Genomic DNA, 15,251 nt, shown 5'->3' on the forward strand with positions numbered 1-15,251 from the left:
TGTTGGACATGGGGTTAGGGAGCTAGGGGTTCAAATTCTATTCCATATACTTGCTAATAACTGGGTGACCCTGGGCAATTAATCAATAAGCATTAATTCAGTGCCAACATTGGTGCCAAACACTGTGCTAAGTATTGAATACAAAGGCAAAAATGGCTCTTATCCTCTGGGACCTTATATTCTAATGGGGAAGACAATACATACATAAGTAGGAACATACAAGATAGAATCAGAATAGGAGGCCTGAGTCTCAGCAATAAAATGAGAGAGCTGGACTAGATGTCCAAAGGTCTCTTAAAAGCTCTATTTTATAAACCCTAGTAGGTGCTCAGTAAGGTGGTTAACTAATGACTGATGATTGACAAAAGAATAGTTGGAGTGCAAAGAAGAGAGATCACCTTCTGGTTAGAGATGATCCCTGCTTCATGCAGTCTTAGTTTTTTGTTTCTTTTTTAATAAATCCACTTCAGGTTTTAATTTCAATTTAAACTTATTTATTTTTTCCAGTTAACAAGTATTTATTTTTTCTCCCTCCCATTGCTCCTCCCCACAAAAAAATTTGGGGGAAAAAATCTTATAACAAATCTGCATTATAAACAAATGTCCATGATGGCCAAGTAGAAATGGTTATGGCTCATTGTGTTTCTTGAGTCCATCATCTCTTGGTCAGGAAGTGGACAGCATGTTTCATCATCCATTCTCTGCAATCAGGGCTGGTTCTCTGGAAATCAGGGTTGGTTACTGCACCAATTATTGGTAGTTCTTAAGTCTTTCCAAGTTGCCTGTGTTTATATTATTACTATATCCATTTTTCTTCCAGTTCTGCTCACTTCTCTATGCACCAGTTCATACAAGTCTTCCTGGGTTTTTCTAAAACAGTCCCTTTCATCATGTCTCATATTCCACAACATATACCATAATTTGTCCAGCCAATCCCCAACTGGTGGGAACCCCCTTCATTTCCAGTTCTTGGTGACTACAAAAAGAGCTATTGTGAATCTTTTCAGACACATAGATCTTTTCCTTTTTTTTTTTTTTTTTTTTTTAAACCTCTTTGGGTATAAGATTAGTAGTTCCATCTTTACCCAGCTTCGGAGGGCTAAACCTTCCCTTCATGTTCTAGGCTGCATGGACCTCTTCAGCTCCAGAGAACAAGTTTTCCTGCAAGAAGGAAAAAAACTGAGTTTAAAGTACACCTTGTCATTTAAGAAAGAAGAGACCAAGGAGCTAATAATGTTTTTGGTATAAGAACCAGACATTGTAAGACCGCTCTCCCGAGCCCAGCTTGCAGCAGGCTAAAGCTGAAAAAGGACCTGGGGATGAGGGGAAAAGATGTTCTGAAAGGACACTCTGCCTCCACAATGCTTACCATACTTCACGCCAAACTTTTGGACAGAGGCACCTACCAGCACTGTGCAAGCAGCCACGTTCCCAAAGCCCCCTTTCAGGGTCACGGTCGCTCTGTGACAACCACAGGTGAGCCACACGATGCCCAGGGTCTCCTCCCCATCCCACTAGCTTCTCCAGAGCCCCTCCACGTAGCACGTAAGACTGATCTGGGCATACCTTCCCCAAACTGCTGAACAGGATGGCAATGAATGTCATCAACCCCTAGCCAGGGGCAGCTTCAGAAACAGAGAGAGGGAGACCAGAACACATAGGGGCTCTGCTGGGTCTGTTTCCACAAAGATGTGCCCTCAAACTAAAAGGATCATAGTGGGCAGCTCAGTGGCTCAGTGGATAGAAAGCCTATCTGGAGATGGGAGGTCCTGGGTTCAAATATGACCTTAGACACTTCCTAGCTTTGTGACCCTGGGCAAGTCATTCAATCCCATTTTGCTTAGCCTAACCACTCTTCTGCCTTGGAACCAATACTTGGTATCCATTTTTAAGGCAAAAGGTAAAGTTTTTTTAAAAATGGGCCATAGAATGTTAAAACTGTAATGAACCATGAAAGCTCATTTAGTCCAATCTTCTCATTTCACAGATGAGAAAACCAACTGCAAGGCAAGTAAAATATTTTACCTAGTCACTAAAAAAGTAAATGAGGCAGGATTCAAATCCAGATCTTCTGACTGAATCTCACATTCTTCCCATTATCCTACAGATTCAGCAGTTCTTGTATTTTCTGCGTCTTTTAGTCATTTTCATCAGTGTAAAGATGTAGAATGCTATAGAAAAACATTTTGGAAAGCCTTCCTATTCCCTTCTCATATTTTCCTTAAGAATACCTTGGATCTATTTGTAGACCATTGTCATAAAGATTGTATACAGGTGAGAAAATAAGTGTCTGAGTTGGCAGTAAAAATATCAGTATATTTTTCAATTGCCTTTGAGGAATACTAATGTCGTTTATTATTTTTCCATACTGTTGGTGTCTTTTCTTCCTTGGCATATCTTGTAAAACCATCTCTCTATGCTCTCAAGACTGTGCTGATGCCACAGATTTCCTCAGAAGGTACTTGGTCTGGTCCAGACACTCATCCTTGTATAACATAAAAGGAGCTGAGGGAGGCATTAAGTTCCAAATGGGGTGGTTCCACTGTCACTGATGATGAGCAGATCATTATAGAAACATTGATAAACACGTTCCATTTTACATTCTTTTATGGCCCTCCTCCCAACTGCATTAAAGAGGGAGGCCAAGTTGGCTCAGGTTAACTAAATGATTTGCCCATGGTCCTCCAGCTTGTGTTAGAGGCAGAATTTGAACCCTGGACTCTTCTGGTACTTGTGGTGCTTTCCACTTCACGATGATACCTCCTAATGATGAGATGATCATCCACGATTTCATTGAAAGTTTTCCAAAGGTTTATTTTAGCCTCTATGGCTTTTCATGATTTTGTGAAACTGGTAGTGTTTCATGAGTTTGTTTTCCTTCTAAGCTGGTCTTATCCTTGGCAACCATCTCTCTCCATGTGACAAAGAGATCAAAAGTTTGCTGATCAAGGCAATTTCTGACCCTTTTAACCTCCTCCTGGTAGTAACTGTTTTACACTGGTTAAACTTTTGCAGGAACAGTGATAATCAAGGACATAGATTGCCTTCCCATTCGTCATTTTTCAGCACAGCTGCCATTCATACAGTGCCTTTAGGTTTACAAAGTATTTACATGTTCAATGTGTGTGTAAATCACTTTGCAAATTAACCAATCAGCAAGCATTTATTGTTTACAGTGTGTCAAGCACTGTATTAAATACCAAAAATATAAAAGGGAAAAAAATCCCTGCTTTCAAAGAGCTCACATTCTAATAGGAGAAACAACACATACATAAATCCAAAATACAGAGAAGGCAGAAGATAGCTTAAGAGAGGAAAGGACTGGGAAGTAGGAGCCCCAGGAAAGGCCTCAATGCAGATGGTGGCACTTGAGGTGAGGCTTAAAGGAAGCCAGAAATTCTAAGAGGTAGCAGTTAGAAAGGAAAGCGTGCCAGATATGGAGGACAACCAGCAGAAAGGCACAGCCATAGGAGATGGAGCATCCCGTGTGGGCCTCTAGGGCCAGACCTGGACACAGAACTAGGTAATACACTAGAACACTGGAAACAGAGGACAGGCCAGAATGTAAACTGAAAATATCTTGCCAAGGAGTTTATGTTTAATCCCAGAGGTAATAGGAAAACTTTAAAGTGCTACAAATCAGTTGTGGTTATTATTCTCACAACAACCCTGGGAGATGAGTACTACTTGTGATGTGATAGGCATTTTACAACTGAAGAGACTGAGGCTCGGAAAGGTTTGATGATTTGCCCGGTCACACAACCAATCAATAATAAATGACAGAAGCAGAAGTCAGCCCTAAGTCTCTTATAAATCCAGAGTGGTTCTCATACTGTACTAAGCCAATTCTTCCTTATTCCAGTGCACAAAGATCATCTCATTTTACTTCTAATGAAATTACAAAAGTTTTATTGGGTCACTTCTAAGAGCTCAAAAGGCCTTGTCCAACTCTAAACCTATGATCCCACCATATTGTTATTGTCTTACCAAAGAAAGCAGCCAAGGACAAGAATTCTTTAGCAGAAGAGAGGTGTGTATTAACCCCAGGCATCTCTCCCGAGGCACCTTATTAAATGCCAAATAAGATTCAACAGCTGAAGTGACAACACAAAGAGTTTTAGCTGTCAAAAATAGGAATGAGTGACTGAGGGAAATTAGGAATTATCTACTATCTAGATTCTCATTTGTCTGGGATGGGTTGGGTGTTGTTTCAAGGGAAAGACGCTAGGCCAGGTGCTTGTCAGTGTTCATAATAAATAACAAGATAATTTTAGTCACTTAAATGCAACGTTGAGCTTGATTCAACCAAATGAGCTCCAAATAGGAGCTCACAATCTGCCAAGAAAGCAGTTAACTGGTTTAAGAAGCCAGAGCCAATCAGACTCTGAACAGATCTAAACACAGTTTGTCTCCTTTCTCCTAACAATGAATTAAGGAAAGGAGATACCAACTCTGTATAGGTGGTAGGTAGGTGCTGAAAAAATGTTGATGAAACTTATTGGCAATAGTGGAAGAACTCCCTACACTTAAGAAATCATAGGAACTGATTTTTTAAAAAAGCTTGAAAAAAAAATCACCGAAAAGCACTCATTAAATATCTGTTTTGTGCATTGTGCTAGAGTAGAAGTCAAAATTTTGTAAACTTTAAAGTAGGCTTTAAATGCAAGGTGTTATCCCTGGAAGTGATCATGGAAAGGGAAGATAGATAAAAGCAGGTTAACAGACTCACTGACCTCTGGCATCCCCTGATTATTCTGTGGTCTGAAGCAGAGAAGGAGAACTACACCAAGACAAAACTGGAATACTAAGGAGAGCCTCATCTAGCCACTGTGAAAGAATCATTCAAGATGAGTTCCCTGAAGGAAAAATATCTGGAGACTGAAGGGGGATTCCCTGATTGTAACCTTGGGGCCATGGACTTCCTGCACGACGAAAAAGGTCTCCTGGGGAAGTTAAGAATTGCCCAGTTCTTCTATTCTATGTATTACTGTTCTATGTCTCTAAGTAGTATGTTGTCCAAAAGCTAATTCCAGCAGAGAAGAGCTCCCTAGAACACTGGGAGGGAATTTGTAGGATTTCAAGCTGTCTTGGGGGGAAGTAGTCCTTTTCTGAGGGGGGCACAGCGGGAAGGGGAAGGCCTGCCAAAAATCCAGTAACTGTTTCTAATCCTTCCCCAGAGGTGAGCAGGAGAAACACTAGGGAAACAAGTAGCAGAAAAGGATGGATTTGGGTTTGCTGGATGCTTGGTTTTAAACAATGCTGCCAGCCCCTGGAACAGAATAACAGGTGGATAGAGGAATCAGGCTAATTTGTATGTCAGAACATTTGTATGAAAGGTCATCAGGGACCATCTGAGAAATTAAGTATCTCCCACTCTAACAGGCTCTTCTTCCCCCAACAGATTAAACAAGTTTCAGGCAACAGAAAAAGCAACACTCTTGGCTCTGTTTGCTTAATAATTCAGAGAAGCCTTGACATTCCCTTTTCCAAGTTGTTAAGCTTTTCTCAATCAACAAATATTTAATGAGCTGTGATGCATGTAGTACCTGGCACCTACTTCTTCCCTAATCAGGTGTAGAAAAGAACCAGATTTTGAGTCCAGTTTCTGAGTTCAAATCCTGGCTCTGCCCCATGCCAACCATATGAATTTGGACCAGTCAATAAACCTCTATAGGTCTCAATTTCCTCATCTATAAAATGAGGGGATTTAACTAGATGGCCAAAGCCATCAGCTTTAAGTCCATGATCCCTATCAATTTTACCTTACATGTTTTCTCTTTGTCATTCTTGTAGCTGTCACCCTGAGTACTTATTACCATTAATTGGTCTCCCTACTTTAGCAGGCTCTCCTTCCTCCAATCTATCCCCCACAATTCCTATATTTACCTTTCTAATACATGGTTCTCATGTCCCTATTGCTTAAAAACCTCTCCTTGCTCCACTTGTCTACCAAATAAACTCTAAACTTGTTAACCTCTGAGCAAATAGGAATTGTATCCATTTAAAGAATAAATGAATAAAAAGTATTCATTGAGTGCTTACTATGTTCCAGACACTGTAGCAAAGGAAGAGGGATACCTGTCACTAAGCCTTAGCTTTCTCCTCTGTTCAATGGACATAATAGCAATAGTCTTACCTCACAGGGTGGTTTGGTTGTGTAGCCCAAATAAGATTCTACAAACAAACAAGGCAGTCCCTGCCTTTAAATAGACATATAAGAGAAGAAGCTGGGTAGCATTGTGGAGTCTGGAGGACCTGAGTTCAAATGTGGCCTCAGATACTTCCTAGTTGTGGGACCCTGGGCAAGTCACTTGACCTCAATTGCCTAGCCTTTGTGATCTTCTGTCTTAGAAGGTAAGGGTGTTTGTTTTTTTAAGTATACAGAAGTGGCTAGGGAAGAGTATTTTTAGAAAGGGAAATAAAAGAAAATGGTGATTAGAATAAACAGGGATTAGAATAATAGAGCAAACAATTGGTACACTCTTACCAGGGATAGTAGTGTGTTTTCATAATTATTCTCTAAGCTAGGGTTGGAGAGGAAGGGATCAGGGAAGCACAAATGGAGCCTGGGAAGTGGAATGGTGGGCCCAAGATCCCACAAAATGAGGTGAAAGACACCAATCAGAGCCCATGATAAAGGATTGGGATGTTCCGTTCCAGGTGGCAGTGGAGGACTATTGAAACCCAGAATACTAACCTAAATCCTAGAAATACCCATTTTTTCCACAAGCAATAGATCTCTGTACCAGACCTTCTTATTCCCCCAACAATCTTCCTTACCCCTTTCCTCCTCCAATCCTCAGACCCCTTCTAGCGACTTAACCACAGAATGACCATCGAGTCCAAATCTTTATGACTTTAGGAGCCTAGTAAGACGGTGCCCCACTTTGACTGAACACGTCATGTCAAATCGCTAAGCTGTTCTGAGACAAGAAGACTTTCAAAATAAGACTGTATGGAAAAGAAGTCAGAGTGTAGATGCCTTCCTTGGTGCCTACCCCAAGCCTTTCTTCTGTTTCCTCCATTCCTATTTCCACACAAGGACTAAGGACAATGTGTTTATGAAGTTGGGAATGATCGATTTGATTCTTCACGTGAACAGTTTGTTTCCCAGGACATGAGAGAAGAAATCAAAATACCTGGAAATAAGCATTAGTAATTACTTTCCATGATTCTCCTGTGTTCCCTGCCCACAAAAATAGGAAAATGTCTATCCTCAGGTAAAAGATTATGTATAAGACTGAATGAACAGAGAGTGGATGGAAATTTTTACCATGCTGTGCTAAGTGCTGGGGGTACCCATAGAAGAGCAGAGCCTGTCCCTGCTCAAGGAGCTCACATTCACATGGGGAGACAACACAATTGGGTGCAGCTATGGGGACAGCCACAAAGCAAAGGGTTATGTATCACTTTTCATATCACTTCCATGGATAAAATCCTGTTTCTGATGTTGAACCACCTGACAGTGTAGAGAACTTCTTTTCTGGGTCTTTAGTGGTCTGGCCAAGAGGCACAGGGCTTTAGCTTCAGGAGAAGTTCCTGCCAGGCTGCATCTCCCTAAGGCAGGGGTCGGCAACCTTTTTGGCCATGAGAGCCATAAACACCACATTTTTTAAAATGTAATTTCGTGAGAGCCGTAACTCGCAGTGCGGCTGGAAAAAAATGGACTTTATGGCTCCTGCAGAAAGAGCCATACATTGCCGACCCCTGCCCTAAGGGTTGTTCCTTCAACGAAGGCTGTGGGGGCCAGTTTGGAAGTAGTATTTCTATTCTTGGGGGCACTACTATACTGAGTTCAGAGTCCCAGACTATTGTAGATAGGTGGGAGTTAAAAGTTTAGCAAAATGGAAAGCATGACCCGCATAAATTTAGGTAAGTCCAGCTAAATCAATTTCCATGTGTACCAGGGGATGATGGCCTGGAAAGTGGAGAGGAATCCTGAGAGACCATCTAATCCCCTCGCCCCATTCCTCCATTTTGGAGATGAGGAAACTGAGGCTCAGAGAACCACTTTCCCAAAGCATTAGAACACAATTTGTCTTCATTCAATTCACTGCTTCTGACACTTCATTTTTCACAAGGCTTCCTTCTTGACTTTAGTTCTCCTTAGGAGAAGAAAAATTGGGAAGATTTGGATTTGAATTCTCCCCATAAAATTTTCTTGATATGTCAATAAGCCTTAGCTTTCCCCTCTGTAAAATGGGGATAATCTCAATAGTCTTACATCCCAAAGGGGTTGTATAGCACAGATACAATTATTCAAACAAAATACTTTAAAAATCCTCTGAGATTTTCATATCAATGAAGGCAAGGACCTTGTCCTATTTAATTATTGCATTTCCCCCAAACCCTGATAGGAGACTGCAAGCATTTAAAAAAAAAAAAATTAAAACCCTTAACCTTCTGGTTTTGGGCAGAGAGGAGTTAGTAAGGGTTAGATAACTGGAGTTAAGTGACTTACCCAGGGTCATACACGTCCCTGAAGTCAAATTTGAAGCCACTGCACCACCTAGCTGCCCCACAAAATAAGCATTTCATAAAATTTAATTTACTCCTTTCCTTACCCACTCACCCATTTTCTACAACTTCGCATAAATAATTGTTTTGTTTTTTTCCATATGCATCCTTAACCTGCCCTTTGTATAGCAAATTTTTATAGCAGGATTTTTGCTGGTGTTTGAAGTTACTAATTAGTGAGTACACTAATCCAAAGGTTTGTAAGAATTCTGGGAAGGGCTCCAAAAACAGATATATCAACTCCCTGAAGAAAAACTCCACTAAAATTTAAGCTTATCATTTTCCTCCTATATTTGACATCATAAATTCCACTAAGAGTAGAGGACACTTTAAGGTGGGGAGTAATAGAGCCAGAGACCAGGAATCTTCTCCCAGCTCTTCCAATGGCTAGATCCATGACTTTGGAAAAATCATTTCCCCTTCTAAGCCAGTTTCCTCACTAATAAAATGATGAGAATGGTATGAATGGTTTGGTTACCCTGGAATCTGAATTCAAGCAGCTTCTAGAAGACAATCAAAGACCACAGAAGTTCAACTGCCAGTCTTCCTGACTTTATTTTCATTTAAATAAAAAGATCAGCTTTTAAAAAAGAAAGGCCCGGGGGCAGCTGGGTAGCTCGGTGGATTGAGAGCCAGGCCTAGAGACAGGAGGTCCTAGGTTCAAATTCGGCCTCAGACACTTCCCAGCTGTGTGACCCTGGGCAAGTCACTTGACCCCCATTGTCTACCCTTACCACTCTTCCACCTATAAGTCAATACACAGAAGTTAAAGGGTTTAAAATAAAAAAAAAAAAAAAAAAAAAAAAAAAAGAAAGGCCATTGTCTGGTTCAATAAGAAAAAAATGTATTGCGCTCTGTACTGGCCTTACTGAGGGAGAAAAATAAGACTAGGAAAATCTCTGGGCTTACAAAACTTATATGCTAGTAGAGAATATACATAAATGAGAATGTAAATGCAGCCTAAACACATACCAGAAGAGGTATGACATGCTCTTGGGGTTTAGACAAAGGGGAGTTTTACATCTGAAGGGCAGAGGCAGATTCCACTTAAGAAGATGATTTCAGTAGGCAGAGATATAGCCAAAAGAATGTTCCAGGTGTAAAGAAAAGAGGGAGCAAAGGCACAAAGGTGGGAACAACAAAGAAAGGTCGAGAGCAGTCTCATTTGACCAAAGTAGTGTGTATGGGAATTAGAAAAGCAGGATGGGGCCAGACTTATGCTAGACTAAGGCAAGGGCCACTCTTCATGCTAGATTAAGGCAAGGAGGAGCATGGACTTAATCAGGCAGACAACTAATCATCATTAAATATACTAGAGTAGGGAGATGCACTGAGGAGAGCATGAGGACAGGGGAGTCTTACCAAAAGGAATCTGGCAGCACAGTGTAAAATGGATTGTGTGCAAGAAGGTAAGCAGGAAATCAGAAAAGTTAGGCATGGTGCCATATACTCTAGACACAAGATATGGAGGCCTGGACTAAGGAATGATGGAGGGGAAAGACGGGAAAACATATTCTAAAGAAAGAACGTATCTCTAAGATCAGACAATGGACAGAAGAGAAGAGGAAGCTGATTGACAGGATTGGGGATAGATAAGCTGGTTTTCAGTAAAATATACGAGTTGATCAGGTGAGAGTGAGATGTGGTTTTTAGCACATTTTTTCTCCTTCCCCTAAAAACAGCCACTAAGGGCAACTAGGTGGCTCAGCGGATAGAGAGCTAAGCCTAAAGGCAAGAGGTCATGGATTCAAATCAGACCTCAAATACTTCTTAGTTGTGTGATCCTAGGCAAGTCACTTGATTCAAATTGCCTAACCCTTTCCACTCTTCTGCCTTGGAATCAATACTTAGTATTGATTCTAATACAGAAGGTATGAGCTTTAAAAAATAAAAATAAAACAAAGCCTCCAACACCAGTTTTTTTTTTTTAATGAATTTTATTTAACATGGGAAAGGGAAGGCAGAAGAAGAAAGCAGTTTCCTAGGGTAGAGAAAGGAGAGCCGTGCTGAAGTGATAAATGGCATCATGTCCTGCCAGTCTATCTCTGCCACTCTAGCGGCTCTCACTTTCCTGATTAATCTTGACCTCAAAGTAAATCAACTTCAGTGATTCACTACCATTCATTTTCCCTCCTCTGCTTGACAAATACTAATATTCAATTAAGTAATAACTGTGGCCACGTGAATTCTGCTCCGTGGCTACTAAATAAGACTGGGAAAATAGCAAAACTGGACTGATTGTCATCCATTCTAAATTTATTACCCCCTAGGCTCTCAGTAATTCTATTTTGACACTGATTCCCTACCTCATTCTGCTCAGGGAAATGGAAACCCAAAGAAGCTCCACTATTTGCCAAGGATAATATAACTATTATATGTCTAAAGAAGGATACAAATGAGAGTCTTCCTGTCTCCAAGTCCGACACTCTTTCTGGCAAACTCATATTCTTCTTGATCTCTTTGCAGCATGACACAGTTGATTTCTCTTCCTAGATACTCTTTCCTCTTGAGATTTTTGTGACACTTTCTCCTGGTTCCCCATCTGTCTGACTGTTCTTCAGTTCTTTACTTTTTCATCACCTATGGCACAACTACTATATGGGTGCACCCCAAGGCGCTGTCCTAGGCCTTCTCTTTTTTTTCTCCACATTTTACTTGGGGAAATCTCATTTCCCATGGGTTCAATTGGCTCCTCCATAGGAATTACTCCCAAGTCTATTGTCCATCCCTAACGTCCCTCCTAAATTGCACTCCTGCATCAAGAATTGCTTCTTGGCAACTTTGAGAATGTCCCATAAGCATCTCAAACTCAACCAGTTCAAAACAGAATTCTCTTCTTCCCAAACCCACCTGCTTTCTAAACTTCACTAAAGGAATCCAGTCATCTGGATTGTTTCCCAATATTCTCCTTCACAATATTGTTCCAGCATGTTATTTTCTGGTTCCCCCATAACCTCTAAGTTCAAGTATAAATTCCTGCTTGGCATTCAAAGCCCTCCAACCTAGGCCCTTCCTAACTTTCTTGTCTTTTGATATATTATTCCCTTCCACAAACCCTGCAATCTAATCATAATGGCCAACTCGTTCTACATACACTGTGCTCTATCTCTGTGCCTTCCTGGGCCTGGAATGCAATCATTTCCTCACCTCCACCTCCCAGATCCCTGATTTCCTTCAAGATTCAGCTCAGGCACTGCATTCCACGTAAAGCCTCTTCTAGTCCCTCTAGTAGCTAGCTTACTCATTCCCCAAACTATCTTAGATCCATTTTATATAATTACATATTTATTTTTATACATTGTATTTTATATATATACACATATGTGTGTGTACACACACACTCTCTCTCTCTCTCTCTCTCTCTCTCTCTCTCTCTCTCTCTCTTATGCACGCACGTGTGATTTCTGCCTTGAAGGAAGGAACTAATCTGTGTCTGTCTTGGTATCCCCAGTGCCTAGCACAGTGCCTGGAACACTGCAAGAACAGAAATGCTCAGATCAACCTGTCTTAAGAGAAATGAGAGGGAGAGGATGGCTCTCCCCCTTATATCCCGTGTGTCCGATTTTAGAGCTTTACACAAAAGCAGGCAGCCTGTTCCCTACATTTATACCTCCTAAAGTGTGCCCTGCATCCTGCTGGGCACAGATGTCCATGCCCTGTTCAATAAACACTTGTTCATTGAGAAGAAATGATAAACTCTTCGGTGATTACTCAGCTTTACACTTCCATTAGAAAATTCAGAGACTCGACTCAGCAATGAGAGGATTTTCGGTGAGTACCAGCCTGAATACATATCTTTAGGCAGAAATGTGACAACCTGCAGTGGTCAGATGAGTTCTACTCAATACTGAAGAGCCATTTAGAGCAGCGATGGCAGACCTTTTAGAGACCGAGACCGAGTGCCCAAACTGCAACTCTCCCATCACACAGGAGCCCCACCCCCGCCTTACCCCAGACAGGAAAGAAAGGAAGCGGGCCCAATGGGCTGCTGGGCAGAGGGGCAGGTCATGGGAGAAATGTCCACAAGCTTGGGGGAGAGGGGAAGGGAGCAGCCCCCTCCAGCCCCCGTGCCATAGGTTCACCAACACAGATTTAGAGGCATTAAAACGAGCAAAAAACCCTTATCTCTGAAGAATTAGGTAGAATAAACAGCCCTGGAATAAAATATGGCATAAGGATGCAATAGATTATTACACTACAAGTTATAATGAACATGAAGAATCAAAAAAAATTTAAATTAAAAAAGACTGACAAGATGTGACAGAGAATGAAGATGTATAAAGAATATATAAACGAACAACTATAAAAGAAGACAACCTTAAAGGTCAACAAAACTCAAGTTAAATAGTCTAAATGCCTTAGTACCAACTTGTTAAAACTAAATGGCTTCCTTTCTTTTGACAAAATGTTAACTGCAAAAGGATTGCATGTCTTACTATGTCAAAATTATTATCAACTATGGAAATGTTTTACATGATAACTTATGTAGAAATTGGTTATTAAAATGAAATAAAGATTAAAAATAATTATCATTCTTTTTTTAAATCGTTACCTTCTATCTTAGTAACAATTCTAAGACAGGAGAGCATGGGCTAGACAAATGGAATTAAGAGCCTTGCTCAGGGTTACACAGCTAGGAAATAACCAGATTTGAACCTGGGTCCTCTTGACTCTAAGTCTGGTCCATTGTGTTACCTATGTGGCCCCAAAATTATTTAAAAAAACAAAAACAAGGCTCTGCCGTAAAATTGTCAGTGGCTAAATGTTTTATACCAAGTGTATTAATTATCTGTATTTTAAGTCAAATGTGACATTTGTGTCACTAATAATTTAGCTCTAAAAGTAATTGCAAAAAAAAGTAATTATAAATTGCCTTAAGTGGCTTTAAAAGGGATAGATTTAACCCCTGTCATCTTAACATTTAGATTGCAATATCCACAACTTAGAAAATAAGAAATGTTGAAATCCTGTCAACCAGCACTCAGTTGCACCCAGGATCTTCCCATCCCCCAAATCTTCCTGCCCACACTCTCTTCCCTTTTCTCTCCCCAACCTAAACCCCAAGACCACCATCCTGAGGCACTTGAAAGGGAGAGCAGAGCACAGAGCCTTCTTCCCAACTGTCCTGAGCCTAAGCTCCCCTGGCCCTTCTCACCCCACAGTACACGACCCAGCAGTAGATTAGACTCTACTTCTCATGCCACTTCAGTAAACAGGAAGTCAAACCATAATCTTCCCAGTAACATAGAGGGCCATTGTGTCTTGCAACTTGACCTGCAGCCAACCAACTAAGTCTCACCAAGTGCATTCCTACTGACCCCTCTCAATCACTGGGCATTTCCATTTGTCATGTTAATAGATGCTAAGAACTCTGGGGTCTTATTCCCCAATTGATATATAGGCAAGGGACATTGTAAAAGTGAAATTTGGGGAATGCCATTCTAAAAGTGTATATATTTCTATGGACAAGGGAAATGTATCAAAACTACATTTCCCGTGATCCAACATGGTCCAACTGGTTTCCGTTTCCGAAGTCTTGACGCAGGGGAGAGCTTAAATCTCCTGGGTTAGGAGGGAGTGGCTCTTTGCGAGTAGGCGCTTGGCTAGGAGGCAGTAATGGAGGCGGCAGTTTTGAATGCTTACAGGCGCGTGGTCTGATAACTTTATCTATCAACATGGCTTTAATTAAAATACTAATTTATATATTTATACCAGCCTTTATCATTTTTCATATTTATCAACATGAATAGGCAATTTTCAGAAAGAAATCAAAACTATCAATAAGCACATGAAAAAGTGTTCTAAATCTCTTATAATTAAGAGAAATGTAAATCAAAACAACGAGGTATCACCTCACACCTAGCAGATTAGCTAACAAGACAGCAAAGGAAAGTAATGAATGTTGGAGGGGATGTGGCAAAATTGGGACATTAATGCATTGCTGGTAGAGTTGTGAACTGATCCAACCATTCTGGATGGCAATTTGGAATTATGCCCAAAGAGCGCTAAAAGAATGCCTGCCCTTTGATCCAGCCATACCACTGCTGGGTTTATACCCTAAAGAGACCATAAGGAAAAAGACTTGTACAAAAATATTTATAGCCACGTTCTTTATGGTAGCAACAAATGGGAAAATGAGGGGATGTCCTTCAATTGGGGAATGGCTGAACAAATTGTGGTATCTGTTGGTGATGGGATACTATTGTGCTCAAAGGAATAACGAACTGGAAGAATTCCATGTGAACTGGAATAACATCCAGGAATCGATGCAGAGAGAAAGGAGCAGAACCAGGAGAACCTTATACACAGAGACTGATACACTGTGGCACAATAGAATATAATGGACTTCTCTACTTGTAGCAATGCAATGATCCGGGACAATTCTGAGGGACTTATGAGAAAGAATGTTATTCACATCCAGAGAAAGAACTGTGGGAGTAGACACAAAGAAGAAAAACACCTGCTGATCACATGGGTTGACGGGGACATGATTAGGAATGTAGACTCTAAGTGATCATCCTAGTGCAAATATTAATAATATGGAAACAGGTCTTGATCAATGACATATGTAAAACCCAGTGGAATTATTCATTGGCTACGAGTGGCGGGGTGGGGTAGTGGGTGTGGGTGTGGGTGATAAAACATGAATCATATAACCATAGGAAAATATTCTAAATCAATTAATTAAATAAAAATTTTCAATTAAAAAAGAACTCCTGGGTCTTTCTGTCTAC

The 15,251-nt window shown here is 40.7% G+C and overlaps 1 protein-coding gene across 2 annotated transcripts in view; it reads right to left on the reverse strand.

Moving 5' to 3' along the window:
* Positions 1–562: 562 nt before the first annotated feature.
* Positions 563–15,251, reverse strand: part of RNF115 (ring finger protein 115) — a 74,636-nt gene continuing 59,947 nt past the window's right edge. For both annotated transcript variants that reach the window (XM_044672560.1, XM_044672557.1), the window contains one exon: positions 563–1,161. In XM_044672560.1, the coding sequence (XP_044528495.1) occupies positions 1,139–1,161 (23 nt within the window). In that variant the 3' untranslated portion in view covers positions 563–1,138. The remainder of the gene's footprint in view (positions 1,162–15,251) is intronic.

Source organism: Gracilinanus agilis, chromosome 4 (genome assembly GCF_016433145.1).
Source record: "Gracilinanus agilis isolate LMUSP501 chromosome 4, AgileGrace, whole genome shotgun sequence".
Lineage (NCBI taxonomy): Eukaryota > Metazoa > Chordata > Mammalia > Didelphimorphia > Didelphidae > Gracilinanus > Gracilinanus agilis.